At 37.9% G+C, this 19,311-nt stretch overlaps 2 protein-coding genes across 2 annotated transcripts; one reads left to right on the forward strand and one right to left on the reverse strand.

Moving 5' to 3' along the window:
- Positions 1 to 1,504: 1,504 nt before the first annotated feature.
- LOC121805578 (small ubiquitin-related modifier 2-like) lies at positions 1,505 to 3,014 on the reverse strand. The gene is made up of 3 exons (XM_042205490.1): positions 2,904 to 3,014; positions 1,810 to 1,959; positions 1,505 to 1,713 (listed from the first exon to the last, which is right to left on the reverse strand). Exons 1-3 carry the CDS (start codon positions 2,979 to 2,981, stop codon positions 1,648 to 1,650), a joined length of 294 nt encoding a protein of 97 aa, XP_042061424.1. The 5' UTR covers positions 2,982 to 3,014; the 3' UTR covers positions 1,505 to 1,647.
- Positions 3,015 to 9,551: 6,537 nt separating this feature from the next.
- Positions 9,552 to 13,073, forward strand: LOC121806013 (protein FAR1-RELATED SEQUENCE 11-like). Its single transcript, XM_042206076.1, has 5 exons — positions 9,552 to 9,760; positions 9,905 to 10,002; positions 10,205 to 11,212; positions 11,537 to 11,980; positions 12,056 to 13,073. The coding sequence occupies exons 3-5, from the start codon at positions 10,244 to 10,246 to the stop codon at positions 12,896 to 12,898; spliced, it is 2,256 nt and encodes a 751-aa protein (XP_042062010.1). The 5' UTR covers positions 9,552 to 9,760; positions 9,905 to 10,002; positions 10,205 to 10,243; the 3' UTR covers positions 12,899 to 13,073.
- Positions 13,074 to 19,311: the final 6,238 nt, after the last annotated feature.

The raw sequence follows: 19,311 nt of genomic DNA on the forward strand, positions 1-19,311 counted from the left end.
GAAAAATTGATCAATCGCAATCCAAAATTGTTTTGAGCCATGTTATGTGGATGCATTTACAATATCATACTACTATTAATTGAGATTTCGGATTATGTCATTGTGATTCTTTGCTTATTATGCCCTTGATTTGGGTATTGCTACACTTCCCATCTAAAATAAAAGACAAATCATGTGACAAAATAATTTCTTCACATGTAGTTTTTGACAAATAAGGGTTATAAAATAGTACAGTCTACATAAAACATGTTTTGCAGTAAATATACTAACAACTTGGTTCTGATTCTAATTTTTAAAATAAGCGTCTACAATTCTGATTCGAACCAGAAAATGATCCGCAAATACCTATATTTCCACCTTCAATTTTTTCTCCGAACCGCCTGAAAAATTAAATATGAAAAATAATAAAATGCCGAATTTTTAGATATATAAGTGAACCAAATAACTTAACCTCACGTTTGATAGATTAAGTTGTATTTGTGTATAAATTGTGATTAAGCAGATTAACTTAACAAAAAATCACTATTAACATGAAAAAATGATATTTTTTTCTTAGGATAGACATAATTTAATGTTGTTAACAGGGTTAAAATTTAAATTAATGTATAAATTAATTCACGAATTTGGTAGGTTGAAGTTTGAAGTAAAACCGAGCAAAACCTGAAAATCAGCGCGAGCCCTTTTGGGCCTAGGACCTAGACGAACCATATAGATAATAATCAACTACCAAACAATAGCGCTACCATACAACACCTATATGCAAATTTTTACTAATAATACTACTCCACAAAGATAATCAGATCCATCATTTTCAAGTTTTCAAATTATGATATCCTTAATCTTTTCAAACATGAAAAACTATTATCTTACTTTCAGAAAATGCATAATGAATAATTATGTTGACAGAAATTAGAAATGTAAAACTTGCAAAATGTTAGTATTGAATTATAATATCAAGATCACATAGATTTCGTATACTAAAACTTTTTCAAGACAAGTGAAAACAGACTACTGCAGCTCAACCCTCAATTCTCAATGACCACAAGTTACTGCACTTTCATTAAACTACTTCTCAAAACCTTATCTACTCCTTAATAACCATGAATTATATGACCTTTACTTAGCTAACTACAGCAATTGTCAAAATCGAGACGGTGCTTACATCAATAAAAACTACAAATCAATGATGTAAGCTACCTTCATCAAATAAACCTCATCAACATTTCTTCGAAATGAGGTGTTATTTTGCAGTAGTAGTCTTCTGCTATATGTAAAATGCCAATATTGCTATATGAATGTCATATGACATATCTATAGTACTCCTATTTGAATAATGAATATCTAACTAACAAAGGAATCCAGACTCACAAATAACAAAATTTCAACCCCATAATTCTAGTACTAGTTCTCACAACCTCTAAAACAGAATGAAGACAGAAGTTAAGCTAAATTCCATGATCATGAGCAGAGATTAAAAGGGGAAACAGACAGCAGAGAGAACATATACAGAAAATGTGTTTGTCTAAATCAAACTCAATCTAGCAAGTCATACTGAAAAGTGAACATAACATAGGTACTTCCGAATAAAGCTTCAAGTAATTTAAAATTCAAGTTGTTTCATATGACATATCCAAGCATCATATTTATCTAAGCAAATGCACCCCCAGTCTGGTGTAGCATGGCATCAATCTCATCACCATCCTCCATCTCCAACTGCATAGACACAATGACTCAAATCAAACCCCAAAAAGCTTAAGGAAAAATCAGAAAGAAAAGATCAGAAGGAGAATTGAGTGAAGAAACAAAGACCTCATCAGGAGTCTGCTCTACCCTGAGGCGACGCCCATCAAACAGGAAGGCAATGGAGCTGAAATCGACTGATTGCCGATCACAATAAGCATTCATAAGTTTCTTTAGCTGGGTGCTTCTTTTGATTCTAAAAAAGACCTCATTTCCATCCTAGACAAGGATCAAAATTACAATAGCAGCTTAAATTGATTGGCTGTGACAAACATGTATCGAACCATGAACAAGATAAAACAACTAACACTATAATCCAACCCAAAATTTCAAACTCAAAAAAAACTTATCTCACACTAACTAGTAAATTTCACCTCACTACCAAAACAACTGAACGAAAAAACACCTACATATAACTACTCCCTCCATCCGCCATTAAATGTCCCATTTTTACTTTTTCGTCCGTTGCCAATAAATGTCTCATTTCACTTTTACCATATTTGTTTACATTCCACTAACTCATTCCACCCACATTTTATTATAAAACCAATATATAAAGTAGGCCACACATTCCACCAACTTTTCTACCCACTTTACTTCATAAAGTCAAACAATTTCTTAAAACTCGTGCCGGTCAAATATGAGACATTTAATGGCGGGCGGAGGGAGTATTTATCTTCTCAAGTTAGCAAAATTTCAAGCTCACGGAAACATAATCTCAAACATGCTTACGGTTGCAAGAATCAATATGGTTTCAAAATCACATAACTATCTATCTTCTCAAGTTAGCCTTTGTTTGATATATGCAATCAGAAACAGTTCCCCTTTACACTTGCAAGTTACAAATCCATTCAGGAAGACAACATATGGCACGCATATACATTAGTATTATACAAATCTGAGCCAGTAATACACAAGAACAAAAGCATATAACATCTACACCTTTGACAACCAAAATTCGCCCTAATCGTAATTATGAATGAGTTAAAGAATCACAACCAAAAAGTAAAACATAATCTAAACACCGCAACCTCGAGTATCAAACGAAGAATTGGAGTGGAGTTAAAACCTAGGACAAATACACCAAATCAAAAACATAAAAATCCACACCAAAATAAATCAAAATAGAGAGATATAATCGAAATCAGATGGAAGAGATAAACCTGGCCCTTGACTTTGAGATTGATGTGGCCGGATTGATCACCACCACCGGGCTTCTTGTCGTCCTCTTGAGTCGACATTTTTCACTCTCCTCTTTTTTTCTCTGTGATTTATGTGTAATTCATTTACTTTAATTCTTTTAAATGTTTCAAGTAGGCGGCGATATTAAATTGTATCAACGGTTCAGATGCGTTGCTTTGCATCGGACGGCTGAAGTGCGTCGTACATTTTTACTTTTTATTGTAAAAATATATGCAAAATTCGTATCTCTATCTCTCGGATTGAATTCTTTTTCATATCAATATCGAATCATATTTCATCTCAGGCAAATTTTCATTAATATAACAAAATGAGATTTTTACATTGACTTTTCGAGATTTTAAATTTTTACAAGTATTTTAGGCGTGATATTTAAGATGAAATTGGCTATGATATTTCAACCAAATTGATGTATATTGTCAATACTTAAAATAACATTGTTTTAAAAAAGAGATGAAATATCGAATCTTATACATCATTTAGGCAAATTGTCATTAATATAAGGAAATTACATATTTACATTGACTTTTTTATTTTTTAAATTATACTAGAATGTATGAAATTTCAATATTTTACAAGTGTTTTAAGCGCGGCATTTAAGATGAAATTTGTGAAGAACGAACCTACGGTTGTGATGATCGAAATGCAAATTAATGAAATGACAACATGCAAGGAAGAACACAAGCGAATTACGTGGTTCGGCGTAAGCCTACATCCACGGGCAGAATCTGGTGTGTTTCTTTATTGATCACTCGAGAGATTACAAACATAAGAGCACTCAAAACTCTCAAGAATTTACAAGATGGAAAACCCTCAACTCGCCCGAAAACTTCTTGCTTCGAGAGCTAAAAACGCACAGCTGAAAGATGACACTTCCTCTCTTGAATTCTCTCTCTATCACTTTTTGATTTCTGTTGTTGTTAGTTCCGGAATGAATCGCAACTCCCTTAAGAAGTATCGATCAAGAAAACCGCCGAACAGCTTCCTTTGCCGAACAGCTTCCAATTGCCGAACAGCTTCCAATTGCCGAACAGCTTCCAATTGCCGAACAGCTTCCAATTGCTGAACAGCTTCCAATTGCTGAACAGCTTCCAATTGCTGAACAGCTTCCAATTGCTGAACAGCTTCCTTTTGCCGAACAGCTTCCTTTGGCCGAACAGCTCCTTTTGCCGAACACGGTTATAACCGTTTCCAACGGCTAGTTCCTGTTTTGGTTCCCAACGGCTATTTCCTGACTTGATTCTTCCACCAGCTCAATCCGATCTTGATGAGCTCAAACACTAACAAATCCTCCACCTTTGAGCAATCTAAGATCCATCACCACCAGTTCCACCTTCCTTCCCATACTTACAAATTTCGGACCACCCCAACCAAATCCAAGCAATGTCGGAACTTGGATCTTGGTAGTGCTTTAGTAAGTGCATCAGCCGCATTGTGCTCGGTGCTGACCTTCTCAATCTTCACCGCACCCTTCTCAACCTCATCTCGAATGAAATGCAGCCTCACGTCTATATGTTTGCTGCGTTCATGATATGTCTGACGTTTCGAGAGACAAATCGCGCTATTGCTGTCGCACTTGATCACAACATTCTCTTGCTTCACCCCAAAATCACCAACTATACCCCTAAGCCAGAAGCTTTCCTTTACTGCCTCAGCAAGAGCTATATACTCTGCCTCCGTCGTCGATAGAGCCACCACGGATTGGAGATTAGACTTCCAGCTCACCGCGGAGCCGAACAAGGTAAATATGTACCCAGATTGTGAGCGCCTATTATCAAGGTTAGCTGCATAATCTGAATCGCAAAACCCAATAATGCTATCCTTATCTCCTTCATTCTCTGATTTGAACATTATTCCCAGATCACTACTTCCTTTGAGATACTTGAGAATCCCTTTCAAAGCCAACCAGTGCTCTCTTCCCGGACAGGACATGTATCTGCTCACCACGCTTACCGCATGAGAAATATCAGGCCTTGTGCATATCATCATATACATCACACTCCCAACTATGTTGGAATAAGGTATCTGGCTCATCTCTCTTTCTTCTTGCTGATTTCTGGGACATTGTGATTTGGACAGCTTAGTCTGTTGTGATAGTGGAACTGAGGTTGTTCTACTCTTGTCAATCTGATATTTGCGCAGTACTTTCTGAATGTAGCCTTCTTGGGACAACCACAACACCCTCTTATCTGCATTTCTGAATATATCCATTCCCAAAATCTTGCTAGCACTCCCCAGATCCTTGATTTCAAATCCCTTTTTCAATAAGGCTTTCACCCTATCTAGCTCCTGTCTATCTGGTCCAGCAAGCAAGATGTCGTCTACATATAATAGCAAATACACAGCAGGTCCCTCAGACTTTGATTTGAAGTAGACACAACTATCATATCTGGAATTTATAAATCCCATACTCTGCATATGTTCATCAAACTTGATATGCCATTGTCTACTTGCTTGCTTCAAACCGTATAGACTTTTCTTTAGTAGACAAACCTTATCTTCACTCCCATGTATCACAAATCCCTCTGGCTGATTCATGTATATAGTTTCCTCAAGCTCTCCATGAAGAAAGGCTGTCTTCACATCAAGTTGGTCCAAAAACCAACTTCTTTGAGCAACTATAGCTAGCAAAATTCTTATTGAGGCATGCTTTACCACTGGAGAAAATACTTCATTATAGTCTATTCCCTCCTCTTGTGTGAACCCCCGAGCTACAAGCCTAGCCTTGAACCTAATCTTGTTCCCAACCTCCAACTTTTTCTTGTATATCCACTTACAACTCACTGGTTTTTGTGTGGAAGGTCTCTTCACAAGCACCCATGTCTTGTTCTTGATCAGGGACTGTATTTCATCTATCATAGCCTCCATCCACTGCTTGCTCTCCTTAGAACTCATAGCTTCCTTGAAGTTTGAAGGCTCTGCATACTCTATGTTTTCTGCAACACATAGTGCATATAGCAAGTATTCTTCTTCACTGTATCTTGTAGATGGTTTAGGGATTCTTCTGACCCTATCTCTGGCTAGAACATAGTCACCCAAATCCTGCTGCTCTTCTTCAGGGTTCAAGACATCAGCATCTGCTTCTTCTTGTTCACTATGATTTCCCATCTGCTGTTCAGGCTCAGCAATTCTATTCTGTTGGGGATTAGATGGAGATGTCCTATGCCTCTTCATACCTTTCTGCTTGCAGAAAGAATCAAACTCCCCACTCAGAAATTCCAGCCCATTATCAGTTCTTAAACACTTCAAAGAACACCCTTTCTCCACCTCCACTTCCTTACACCACTCCTTGAATTTCATGAATGTCTCTGACTTTTCCTTCAAGATAAACACCCATAATTTTCTAGAAAAATCATCAATAATGGATAGAAAGTATCTACCTCCACCCAATGAAGCTGGTGTAGCTGGGCCCCACAAGTCACTGTGGGCATAGTCTAGTGGTGACTTTGAGCTGTGAATTCCTCTTCCATAGGGCAGTTTCTTACTCTTTCCGAGCACACATTGCTCACACAAACCCAACTGCTCATTGGGATTTTCCAGCTTAATCAGCTCCTTCTTGGCCAATTCTTTAATTCCAGTTTCTCCCAAGTGTCCGAGTCTGAGATGCCACATTCTTAAGTCTAATACCTGCACCAGATTCACAGATCCAGTAACCACACTTGCCTTTAGATAGTATAGGCTTCTCTTTCTCTCAGCCATCATAACAACATCACCATTCTTGACGATGTTCATAATCCCATCAGATAATATGCAATTATATCCTGCTGCATCCAACACTCCAATAGAGATCAAATTCCTCTTAATCTCTGGAATAAGCCTCACACCAGTGAGTAACCTGATGGAGCCATTATGAAGTCTAAGCCTGATGGACCCAACTCCTCTGATTCTGCATATCTGGTCATTTCCTAACAAAACTGATCCAGCTGCATTCTTGATTTCCTCAAAATGACTTCTAGTTGGACACATGTGGAAGCTACATCCAGAATCCATGATCCATGGAAGTTCTTCCATGTCCTCAGTCACACACAGAGCCTCCGGGACCACCAACTCTTCTGCAATATCAGCATTGTTCTTGCCATTCTCTTCCTCGGCCTGCTTCTTCTTCCAAACCCAACAATTCTTCTTTATGTGGCCTGGTTTCTTGCAGTGATGGCATGATCTGGTCTCTTTCCAGTCAGCTGTCTTGTTTTTCCAAGGCTTCTTCTGTGACTTTCTTTTCACATTCTTCTTGTGATCAGCAACATTCAGACTCTCAGACACCATTTCAGTGGACTTTGGATTAGATTTCTGGATTTCCTTGAGCTTTAGAGCAGAGTACACCTCTTCATATCCAATCTTGGACTCTCTACCAAAAAGTATAGCATCCTTGAAATGCTCATAACTTGGTGGCAAGGAATTCAACAACATCAGAGCCTTGTCCTCATCTTTAATCTCTTCATCAATGTTCTCAAGATCATCGATGCATTTCCCAAATTCTTCGAGCTGTTCCAACACACCTTTTCCATCAGCAATCTTGAAAGTGAGAAGTTTCTGCTTCAGGTGCAGCCGATTTGCCAAGGATTTGGCCATGTATAATGACTCCAACTTGGACCAAACTCCAGCCGCTGTCTCCTCCTTTGAAACTTCTCTGAGGACTCTGTCATTGAGGTTGAGTATCAAGGTACTATATGCCTTGTACTCTCTGTCTTGAGCCTTTGCCTTCTCCTTTTCATCAGGCTCGGGCTTCTCCTCCTCATTACTGCCTCCACCATTTAGGGTTTCCCATAAACCCTGTTGCATCAAGATTGCTTTCATCTTCAGCCTCCATAGGCCAAAATCATTTCGGCCTGTGAACTTTTCAACATCAAACCTTGCTGCAGCCATTATTCAAACAGGTTGAGCGCCTTCTTGAGGAAACAAAGAAAGAACTCCCAAAACTTTATGCCTTCTCGATCAATTCAGTGGACGAATTTCCCACAGACGGCGCCACGTTGTGAAGAACGAACCTACGGTTGTGATGATCGAAATGCAAATTAATGAAATGACAACATGCAAGGAAGAACACAAGCGAATTACGTGGTTCGGCGTAAGCCTACATCCACGGGCAGAATCTGGTGTGTTTCTTTATTGATCACTCGAGAGATTACAAACATAAGAGCACTCAAAACTCTCAAGAATTTACAAGATGGAAAACCCTCAACTCGCCCGAAAACTTCTTGCTTCGAGAGCTAAAAACGCACAGCTGAAAGATGACACTTCCTCTCTTGAATTCTCTCTCTATCACTTTTTGATTTCTGTTGTTGTTAGTTCCGGAATGAATCGCAACTCCCTTAAGAAGTATCGATCAAGAAAACCGCCGAACAGCTTCCTTTGCCGAACAGCTTCCAATTGCCGAACAGCTTCCAATTGCCGAACAGCTTCCAATTGCCGAACAGCTTCCAATTGCTGAACAGCTTCCAATTGCTGAACAGCTTCCTTTTGCCGAACAGCTTCCTTTGGCCGAACAGCTCCTTTTGCCGAACACGGTTATAACCGTTTCCAACGGCTAGTTCCTGTTTTGGTTCCCAACGGCTATTTCCTGACTTGATTCTTCCACCAGCTCAATCCGATCTTGATGAGCTCAAACACTAACAAAATTGATTGTAATTTAGCAATCAAATTTATTGTATATTTGTCCATACCCAAAAAAACATTGTTTTCAGATCATGAGTGTGGCTAAATTATGACTAATTTTGAACTTTTCTAAATGAAATGGTAAATTACGAAGTTTGAAAATTTACAATCTTCTCATATTTTTAATTTTGATGAAATCGATATTGATGTGTTAACTGAAAGTTCTATATGGAAAAAACAGTGAAAAGTAAAAACAATATCCTTAGATAATGCTTACCAAATAAATCATAAAATTTGATTAAATAAAAGATAGGAGTTGAGCGTGCTTAAATTAATCCTTCATTTTCCTCTCTTTAATCACCAAGTTTGAATAACCTTTGCCTCTCAAATTCACACCTTTATTTACCTTTATTCTTTATTACATATAGCATAGTTTTTGAGAAAAATATCAATTATATTTTTAAGTAATGAAAAAGGAACAAAAAAAATATAAGTATCTTTTACATTATCAATTTTAGCATTGCTAAAACATTATAATTTAATATTTTATTTTAAAAATATTATAAGAGAATTTAATCGTGATTTAATTATTAATAATTTTTAACACATAATAATATTATTCAATTTAAAAAATATTAAATCAACCGAAATTTAACAAAACTATATAATACTATAGAATTTAATAATTTACCTTTTCTCAAACTTCTAATAAGTAATAATTTATACTCCCTCCGTCCCGCGTTACTTGAACGTTTCCTTTTCGGCACGGAGATTAAGGAATGAGTGATAGACAAAGTCAAATATTACGGCTGTAGGTGATAATTTTTACTAAAAATGGAAAGAGTGCAAATAACTTGGGACGCCAAGAAAGGAAATAAGTGCAAGTAACACGGGACGGAGGGAGTATAAATTTGGAGGCCAGCAAAATTTATTAGTCAACTCTGACAATGAGAGTGCACGGCGTCGTCAGCCTTGCTGAATAACCACCGCTGGATATCATGCACCCCACCTGACGTCAATCTTCAATCGGACGGCTGATATTTGGCTCTCATGCGCACGATAACACCCTCCAACCACTCAGCGCACGATAGCTCGCCCGCGCCACTGAGAAGTGACAACTGACAACTATCTTCCACCAGCATTCTCCGTCTGCCGATCTTCGCCGCCCTACCGATTTCGCCTAAATTTTTCTTAAGTTTTCAATGCTAAGGCACTTTGCACAGTTACGGTGCGTTTATTCATCTCAATTTTGCTTATCTCATCCTATTCTATGCTATACATTTAGTTGGAGATATTTTTTTAGATTTTTGGAGCTGGCTCTCATTCCGACTACTTTGATGCTGTTTAACACTAATTTCTACTGAATTTTCAGTTGCTCAAGTCATACTGCTTTATAAAAATATTTGCGAGGCGATTTGGGGAAAAGCGTTTAGAAGTTCTAGGGTTTTGCTGATCCGGAGATTTTAGCTGGTAAACTAATATTTGACTTATTTACCTGGATTATATTCGAATTCATGAATGATTTGACTGACGATACATTATGATTGTGATTATTCCACAAAATGCAATTCTTGATATTATTATTCGGAATTCTTTTAAGAATTACAGTAATATGTTTGAAGGAACATAGGGTTATATATCACCTCTGATATTTGGGCTATTTTATTTGCAGTCACCGTATGTGGATATTGTTCTAACCGTGGTGCTTAAGATGACTGAGCAAACTGATATACTGAATGAAGCATCTGAGAATGGGTCAGAGTCATCTCGAGATGACAATGGCACTATAGAGGAAATGCCCGAAGACACTATCTTGTCGCGACAAACGTCGGTGAACCTCATGCCTTTCATCGGACAGAGATTTGTATCCCAGGATGCTGCCTATGAATTCTATTGTAGCTTTGCTAAGCAATGTGGCTTTTCAATTAGGCGCCACCGGACTCGCGGGAAAGATGGCGTTGGTAGAGGAATCACGCGAAGGGATTTTACCTGCCATCGTGGTGGTTATCCGCAGCTTAAGCCTACAGCGGATGGGAAAATACAAAGGAATAGGAAGTCGACGCGCTGTGGTTGTCAAGCTTATATGAGGATTGTTAAAAGGGCTGATTTCGATGTCCCTGAATGGAGGGTCACTGGTATTAGCAATGTCCATAATCATGAATTGTTGAAGTTCAACGAGGTGCAGCTGCTTCCAGCATATTGTACAATGACTCCTGATGACAAGAGCCGTATTTGTATGTATGCTAAAGCTGGGATGTCTGTTAGGCAAATGTTGAGGTTGATGGAGCTAGAAAAAGGCATTAAGCTAGGTTGTTTGCCATTCTCTGAGGTTGATATCAGAAATTTGCTCCAGTCATTTAGAAATGTGGAACGGGATCATGATCCAATTGACCTTCTCAAAACGTGTAAGGAGAAGAAAGATAGAGATCCAAACTTCAAATACAACTACCGGATAGATTCTAATAACAGGTTGGAGCACATTGCGTGGTCCTATGCTTCATCTATCAGACTGTACGAGACTTTTGGAGATGTTGTAGTATTTGATACAACTCATCGCTTGGATGCTTATGATATGCTTTTTTGTGTTTGGATTGGAGTGGACAGTCATGGCAGTTATTGCTTCTTTGGTTGCTCTCTCATTCGAGATGAGAACGTGCAGTCGTTCTCATGGGGATTGAAGGTAATCAACTATATCATGGGTGTTGTTTGGGCATATATATCATAGATTGTTCCTGCCCTTAAATTCACTTGGTTTGCTAATTGTCCTTGTAATTGAAAGAAACTGGACTCTATCTTCTGTTATCCCAATGGAATGTTTTGTTAATACACTGACTAATGTTTACTTCTGGATCTTAAAAATCCAGTGAAACGAGTTGGATACATTACCCAAGTTGAAAAAAGTAAGATTTTAGCAGTGCCAGTTAACAAAGATAACAAAATTTATGGGGAGTTTTAAAATTAGTTCAATCCTTCTTATTGTCACTCGTTTGGTCGTGGTTGGCAGACATTCTTGGATTTCATGAATGGAAAAGCTCCGGAAACAATTTTGACTGATCAGAAAACGTGTCTAAAAGAAGCACTTGCTATGGAAATGCCAGGGACGAAACATGCCTTCTCGATTTGGCATATTATATCAAAGTTTTCTGATTGGTTTTCTGTCACACTCGGGTCTCACTATGATAGCTGGAAAGCTGAATTTCATCGCCTTTATAATCTGCACAATGTTGATGAGTTTGAAATTGGATGGAGGGAGATGGTCGACATATATGGTTTACAAGGAAACAAGCATATTGCCAGTTTGTATGCTCTTCGTACGTATTGGGCACTACCATTCCTGAGATCATATTTCTTTGCGGGAATGTCAAACACATTTCAGTCAGAGATGATTAACTCCTATATCCAACGGCTTCTTAGTGCACAATCTATGCTTAATGATTTTGTAGAACAGGTAGCAACATCTTTTATTCATCCTCTGTCTGTATCTTTCATGGGAATAAGATTCTGACATTTTTCTCTCTCACAGGTGGCCTCACTCTTAGATGCTAGAGATCGAGGAGCAAAACCAAAGGTGATACAAAAGGTCCCGAAAACATCCCTCAAGACAGGAGCACCAATTGAATCGCATGCTGCTACTGTGCTCACACCATATGCCTTGGGCAAACTACAAGAAGAACTAGTGCTGGCACCACAATACGCAACAATGTTGGTAGATGATAGTTATTTCATTGTGAGGCACCATACGGGAGTTGATGGTGGGTACAAAGTCTTATGGGTCCCACAAGACGAGTTCATCACATGCAGCTGTTGTCATTTTGAGTTCTCAGGCATCCTCTGCAGGCATATTCTCCGTGTCCTATCGACCAATAATTGCTTCCAGATTCCCGATCAGTACCTACCTTTGCGTTGGCGTGACTCGGTGTTTTCAAAACCTGCACCAACATCTTCAGGGAAGGTGCAGTTGCTGCAATCAATGATTTCGTCTCTAATTACAGAGTCTATGGAGAGTGAAGAACGCCTTAATGTTGCCTGCGATCACATTGCTTTAGTTTTGGCCCGCATCAAAAACTTCCCTTCTGCTGCAGCAGATGATAGTAATGGTGTAGCATATGCCAGCCCTTCTGGCTCTTTCATTCTCCCAGATGTCGAAGATTCTGATGCCATCGCTCAAAGTTTCAGCACGAATCCCCACGAATGTTTAGCATTCGCCAAGTTGAAAGACAGAACAACTAGAGATGAAATAGACATGTACAGGAAGAAAAGGCGTTGTACAGTCCCTTGCTGCAGGCAATATGGACATGAAATCGGAAATTGCCCGATGGTGGTGGCAGATGACGATCTAAATACAGACGGGCTAGGGTTTCTGTAGGACTTCTGCAAATGTGGCGGCTCAACTGCTATGCAGTGACAACTTGGAATTTTTTTCTCTCAAGTGACAGCCACAGGTTGAATATATATAATCCTCACATTGATTAAATAGATTCATGATTTCACATAATTTGTGTTATTAGAAACTGAAGCTAATAATGCAGTTATTTTTACTATACCATGCAAGTGAAAATTCTATAGTCATGATATGCTAGAACTTATTGAATTTTTCTGAACTGATAGATTAGTGAAGATAGACTGCTAGTTTTCAGTTTCAACAGCTACGGTAACTATGCTCAGCCTTCTTGGTGGTAGTGTCTTGTTTTGAATATTTCTGACCCTTGTACCACTTCTTCGTTGGTGGTTCGACCCGTTTACCGCCCTTTGTGGCTACTTTCCCTGAATTGGATCCAGTTATTTCTTCATCGTCTTCTTGCCTTATCTCAGGTGATTGAGATGTCTATCGGGTCAGCCTTACTTGACTTAGGGTATCCACTATAAGGCGAACACGCCCAATAGCCCCGCCTCAGTTTTTGTCCATAGCCCTAGTTTTGTTGTCCACAGCCACAAAATTCTATTTCCGCCACTATAGTGGACACCTCCAATAGCCCACAAATTTTGTAATTAAAATAATTGCAGTGTAAATAAATAGAAAACGAGGTAATTAGGGTCGAATATTCGTTGTATTGCAAACCGGTAAAATTATAAAACGAATATTCGGTGCATTTTTAGAGAGTGGTTGTGTAGATAGTGAGTGGATGGATTTTGTGAAAATGGTGAAAAATAGGTGGAGGGGAGTGGTATTTATAGAGGTAAATAAAAAAAAATCGAAATTGAATCCGCCGTGCCGGTCCGCCCCCTATAGGCGCGGCTAATTCTCCCCAGCCGCGGGCTCGCCCCAACCCCGCCTATCCCGCGTCCGCCACCCCTATCGCCCCCAAATGTTGTCCGCCCGCCCTCCGGACAACTTCCCCACTATAGCTGCCCACCCTACGCCCCAACCCGCAGCTATAGCCGCGGGCTCCCCATAGTGGACACTCTTATGGAGTACTAGTTTGATTTTTTTGGTCTGCCTTACTCCTAAGAAATTGTCTCTTATTTCTTCACAAATCCGATTCTAGACTCTTGAGCAATACTTGGTCAAAAATCAATCTTCTCTTTTTTTTATCTCATACAATTTCATCTGCTCAATTCGTTTCATAGTTTTTTCCTCTAAATTGAGATTTCAGAACTCCAAACTCAAATTTCTCAATTCTCCTAAAATTTCAGAAATCTCAAACTTGCATATAGATGTTAAACTAAAGGGAAATGCTACGTGGGCACATTATGGCTGGCCATAAAATGGCATTTCAGTCAAATTTAGATGTTATAACTCAAATAGGTCATTTAATGCTCCAATACCTTTACACTATTACCCTTTCTATTTAATTGTAATTGTTTTCCAATTTAATTTCCTTAATCCGATATTTACATTTCTTTTTTTAAATTTTTTAATTTTTTAATTTTTTATTTTCAGTAATTTATTTTTAAACAATTTTTTAGTCTATGATTAAGTTTTTATCTTTCGCTAAATGTTTTTCTATTAATCATATTAAATTGAAATCAATAATAACTAAGTTGTATGGTGCATTATAATATAATTTTAAAAATAAACATACTAATTATTTTTATATACTATGATATAGTTGTGTTTACATAATTATATTTTTTTCTTTTATTTTGAATGTTAGGTTCTAACATAAATGTTATTTTATAAATAATAAAATCTTAAAATAGAAAAAAAAAAACTAAAACATGAAAATTCCCATCGCCAGTAAGTTTCTGCCATGTCCCACTGTCTTAAAAAAAATAAAAATAACCCCCCGGTGCATTATTTCTTTTTTAGTCCGTCCCATAAAAAATATGTATTTTTTAATTTTGAAAACTCTTTTATCTTTATTGAGATGTGACTCATTCTCGACTAACAAGTAACATTACTTTAATTATTTTTTCTGTTTTCCTCTCTCTCTTTTTTCTTTCTTCCTCTCTCTTATTTTACCAACTGCGCATTAAAACGCATGCCCAACCAAAAGTACATATTTTCATTGGACGGAGGGAGTACTAAAACATTTTTAAAATAATTAATAATATCAAAATGTAACCTTATCTTAGTACATAATAGTTTATGTATTTATATACTTTCCAATTATAAGTTGTGATATAATATAATAATAGCAATAAATATTATTACTGTTAATATAGAATATAATACTATGTGCTACTCCATTACTACATTAACTTAATATAACTACTATTAGTCCATTTACTTTGTAGACGTTAGCAATAATGACGATGATAGTATAAATCAATCAGTCAATCACCTACATTTCAAAATGAGCTAGTCAATGATCGATGATGGAATTACTTCTGAATTATGATTATTAAGATTAAGTTTATAAATGATTACTACTCCCTCCGTCCCAAAAAAAATACGTGGGTTATACTTATATTTGCATAAAAAGATATTGAGTTCATGCAATAATAAAAAATTAATATTTTTTTATATGGAATCAAACTATAATATGGTTAATAATTAAAATTTAACAAAAAAAAGAAAATGAAACCGATGCATTTACGAACTACGGAGTATAATAAATTAAAAATATAAAAAAATATTCAACTATATGGGTTATACTTATATTTGTATAAAAGATATTAGAAGTTGTATATTTCAAGTAAAAGGGCACAATAGTCTCAACATGTTTACTCTTTTTGAGGTGCATTGATTTTATTGAATTAGCATTAATCATACAAATATTTATTAATATTTTAAATTTAGCCATATTATGGCCATTTAGCCACCCTACCCTAAAACCCACACGACATAGAAATTGATAGACCAGAAAGTTTTTTCTCCAACTCAAATTCCACATCACATCTCAGCTTGTTTTTCTCCTTTTTTCTGAAATTTCAAAACTCTTAAATTTGCCGATAGATGTAAAACACACACAAATTCCAGAACCATTTTTTCTCCAAACTCAAATTCCGCAACACATCTCAACTTTACTTCTCCTAAAATTTCAAAAAGAAAGATCAAAGATGTAGAGAGAAATCAAAAGACAAGACAGGAGTGACAAGGACCACACATTTTTTATTATTCTAATTTCGAGTCCAGATTCCAGCCCGAGTCCGCGGAACGTCTGCGAGTTGAAGTGACGGAGCGTGGATCGGGTAGCCGGCCGCCGTCGACAAGGAGTTAGTCGGATTGGAAAGCAAACGACGTCGTGGCGAAATGAAGGACAATGTTGACAGTGAAAAACCAAGCGAAAATTTGGACGATTTATTTGTGAATGACAATTGAAAGAATTATCACTGAGAGTGTTAGAATTTAGCAAGAAAAAAGGCAGAGAATTAAAAGGGAAAATTGTAGATGTTAAAAAAAGGATGAAATTGACGAAATAGTAGAATGAAAAAAACAAACATAAAAAGGTGAGAACAAAAGAAGGCGAAATTTGAGCTCTCTGCATATCATTCTGTTAAGGATCTAATTCCTCAACGTCGAGTTCCACTTACAATCAAGAAACAAATGCCGAAGGTATCGAGCGCCCAATGCGTTGGGTCGGCGATTGCTTCGGCGGAGAGCAGTTGAGCGCGAGAATGATCTCGTCGGCAACCTTAAGAGGGGTTTCTTGAAGCACAAATATTTGAGCCAAATTCACGTTAATTTCATAGATTGATTTCCTGATAAAATAATTACATTCTTCCCTATTTATAATACTAAACCCTAACTTACCGAACAAGAAAATAATATATGGAAAGATATGGGAAATTAAAAGATGACTAAATATTTGGGTAAACCTAAGATATGAGGATCGTAACAACTCCCCCACGGTTAAAATCCATCTTGTCCTCAAGGTGGGAACCACAGAACCACGTCCAAAGTCGACGATAACAAAAGCATTGAAACATCACCTCCTGGATCGAATGTGATTAGGAACAAGATCACCATCATTTCACTTATGACTCCTACCAACATTTGTAGGTCGTCCCTCTCCTCTCTCGCCTTCGTCTTCACAAAATCATCCTTGATGGCTGGGACTTGGAGGAGGCTCTGGATCATGCACCGGCTCCTGACGGCAGCATCATTCCTACGCCCCCCAAACTGCTTGTCCTCAGTGAACCGCTGCACGGGGACTTTTAACAGCTGGAACTCCGCAGCAGTGAGGTTGTAGGAACGCCTCTCGGCACCATCTAATCTAACATCTTCATAATCAGCATCATCTTCCAAACACTTCTGCTGTGAACAATTATCAACCCATGGTGGTGATGAAGATGAATCACTCACTCCCACCACATCCCAATGCAAGTCCGAATCATCACTCATCTTCACAGAATGACATTCCATCCCGTTGAGCCGCAAGTCCCCTTGATTTAACACTTGTGAATCACCTTCAACTCCCAAGTATTCCTCTTCACAAGAAACAAGCTTCATAGCAGAGTGGAGGCTCGGTAGATGCGAGGAGGGAGGTGGGATAGCAGCAGATGCCATCGGTGGTATTGCTAAGCGTTGGAGACTTGTCGGACTGAGCAGCGGCTGCAGCACAACAGTGGGCTGCTCGTGGCCGGATCGGCTTTGGGTTGTGGCTGCCGGGAAATTTCTAAACCGATTGAGGGGCTCCATATGTGCAGCAACAGGTTCGTGTTGCTGCCTATAGGCGTGTGTTTGCTGCTGCTCCTCGTAGGCGTGTCGACGCCGCTGTGCGGGCCAACAACTTGGGGGTGAGCGTTTCGGTGGCGGCCAGCCGGGAGGCTGTTCGTGGCAGGGGCGAAAACGAGTAGGTTGCTGGTAGGGATCAATATCGTAGTTGGACGAGTAACGTCGATATGCTGCTTTTGATGCCTTCAATTTTGTCACACTCCGATCGATTGCCTCCAACTTATTGACCCTCCTATCCATCGAATCCAATCTAAACTCCAACAAATCGAAACGTGCTAGGATCAATTCCACATCTTGGGGCGAAAGATCGCTCGCCCCTGCAACAGCGCGCTGGGCGTTGCTGGATTCTGGCGTATCGCACTGGGGCAGCCGCTGGTTGCTGTTGCCGTGTCGCCTGCCTGCTGATACACGACGCGAAGAGTCACAGAGTAACTCCTGAGCGTTGCCACCGGTGAGTAGGGCGGCTGGCGGAACTAGGGTATCAGCGCCGTCCATGGAGAGCTCTCAATGAAAGCACCAGTTTGTTAAGGATCTAATTCCTCAACGTCGAGTTCCACTTACAATCAAGAAACAAGTGCCGAAGGTATCGAGCGCCCAATGCGTTGGGTCGGCGATTGCTTCGGCGGAGAGCGGTTGAGCGCGAGAATGATCTCGTCGGCAACCTTAAGAGGGGTTTCTTGAAGCACAAATATTTGAGCCAAATTCACGTTAATTTCATAGATTGATTTCCTGATAAAATAATTACATTCTTCCCTATTTATAATACTAAACTCTAACTTACCGAACAAGAAAATAATATATGGAAAGATATGGGAAATTAAAAGATGACTAAATATTTGGGTAAACCTAAGATATGAGGATCGTAACACATTCCTTTAAGAAAATAAATACTTATATTACTATAAAACTGAAAAAAATGAAAGAAAAAATAGAGGTGCTCTGCAATCCTCCTCTTATATATAAACAAATTTTCTTATATTTCAAACAAAATTTAATATATTGCTCCTACGGTTGTGCGATTATATTACTTGTGCGATAGGGATAAATAAATTATTGTTCCAATATATCTTGTATATTCCTACAATATACATAATCTGTTGTGCGATTATATTGCTCCTTCAATAGACATAATTTTTTGTGCGATTATATTTAATAAACATAATACTATAATTTTAATATAATCTGATTTGGGACTATATTTAATAGAGTGTGTTACGCATTTTGATAATATGTAGGAGTAACTAATTACACATTCTCAAAATATGCAGAATCTATTTTCATAACTAAAAAGTGACCCATTTAGAGAATTTAGGTGTTGGATTAAGCCCTTTTGAGAATTCTGCCCATAATATGTGCACAATCTTAAATCTTAATTTCGTATTACGAAAACTTATATAGATATTTATCAGTAATTATCAGACTGTTGCATTAGTGTGCTAACTAATTTATAGTAATAACTAATAATTTTCAATTATGTGTATTAAAATTATCAACATAGATACATAATTATATCAATACAACATATAAATTTATATATCAACACAAAGACATAAGTTTATCAACACAAGAAGATTGATAAATTTATGTCTTTGTGTATTTTTAACATACAAAATTGATATTAGTTACTAGTTATTACTGTAACTTAGTTAGTATTTGATCACACACTCGAAATATGTTATTTATAAGGAATATGAAAATGCACCAAAATGATCTTTATA

This window comes from Salvia splendens, chromosome 5, assembly GCF_004379255.2.
Source record: "Salvia splendens isolate huo1 chromosome 5, SspV2, whole genome shotgun sequence".
Taxonomy (NCBI): domain Eukaryota; kingdom Viridiplantae; phylum Streptophyta; class Magnoliopsida; order Lamiales; family Lamiaceae; genus Salvia; species Salvia splendens.

Excerpts from the sequence above, each read along its gene's own strand:
- LOC121805578 (XM_042205490.1), bottom strand. The coding sequence starts at position 2,981 with ATGTCGACTCAAGAGGACGACAAGAAGCCCGGTGGTGGTGATCAATCC. Across the intron at positions 1,960-2,903 it reads ATCTCAAAGTCAAGGGCCAG|GATGGAAATGAGGTCTTTTT; the intron begins GTTTATCTCTTC and ends ATCCTTGTCTAG. Across the intron at positions 1,714-1,809 it reads TAGAGCAGACTCCTGATGAG|TTGGAGATGGAGGATGGTGA; the intron begins GTCTTTGTTTCT and ends GTGTCTATGCAG.
- LOC121806013 (XM_042206076.1), top strand. The coding sequence starts at position 10,244 with ATGACTGAGCAAACTGATATACTGAATGAAGCATCTGAGAATGGGTCA. Across the intron at positions 11,213-11,536 it reads CGTTCTCATGGGGATTGAAG|ACATTCTTGGATTTCATGAA; the intron begins GTAATCAACTAT and ends CGTGGTTGGCAG. Across the intron at positions 11,981-12,055 it reads TTAATGATTTTGTAGAACAG|GTGGCCTCACTCTTAGATGC; the intron begins GTAGCAACATCT and ends TCTCTCTCACAG.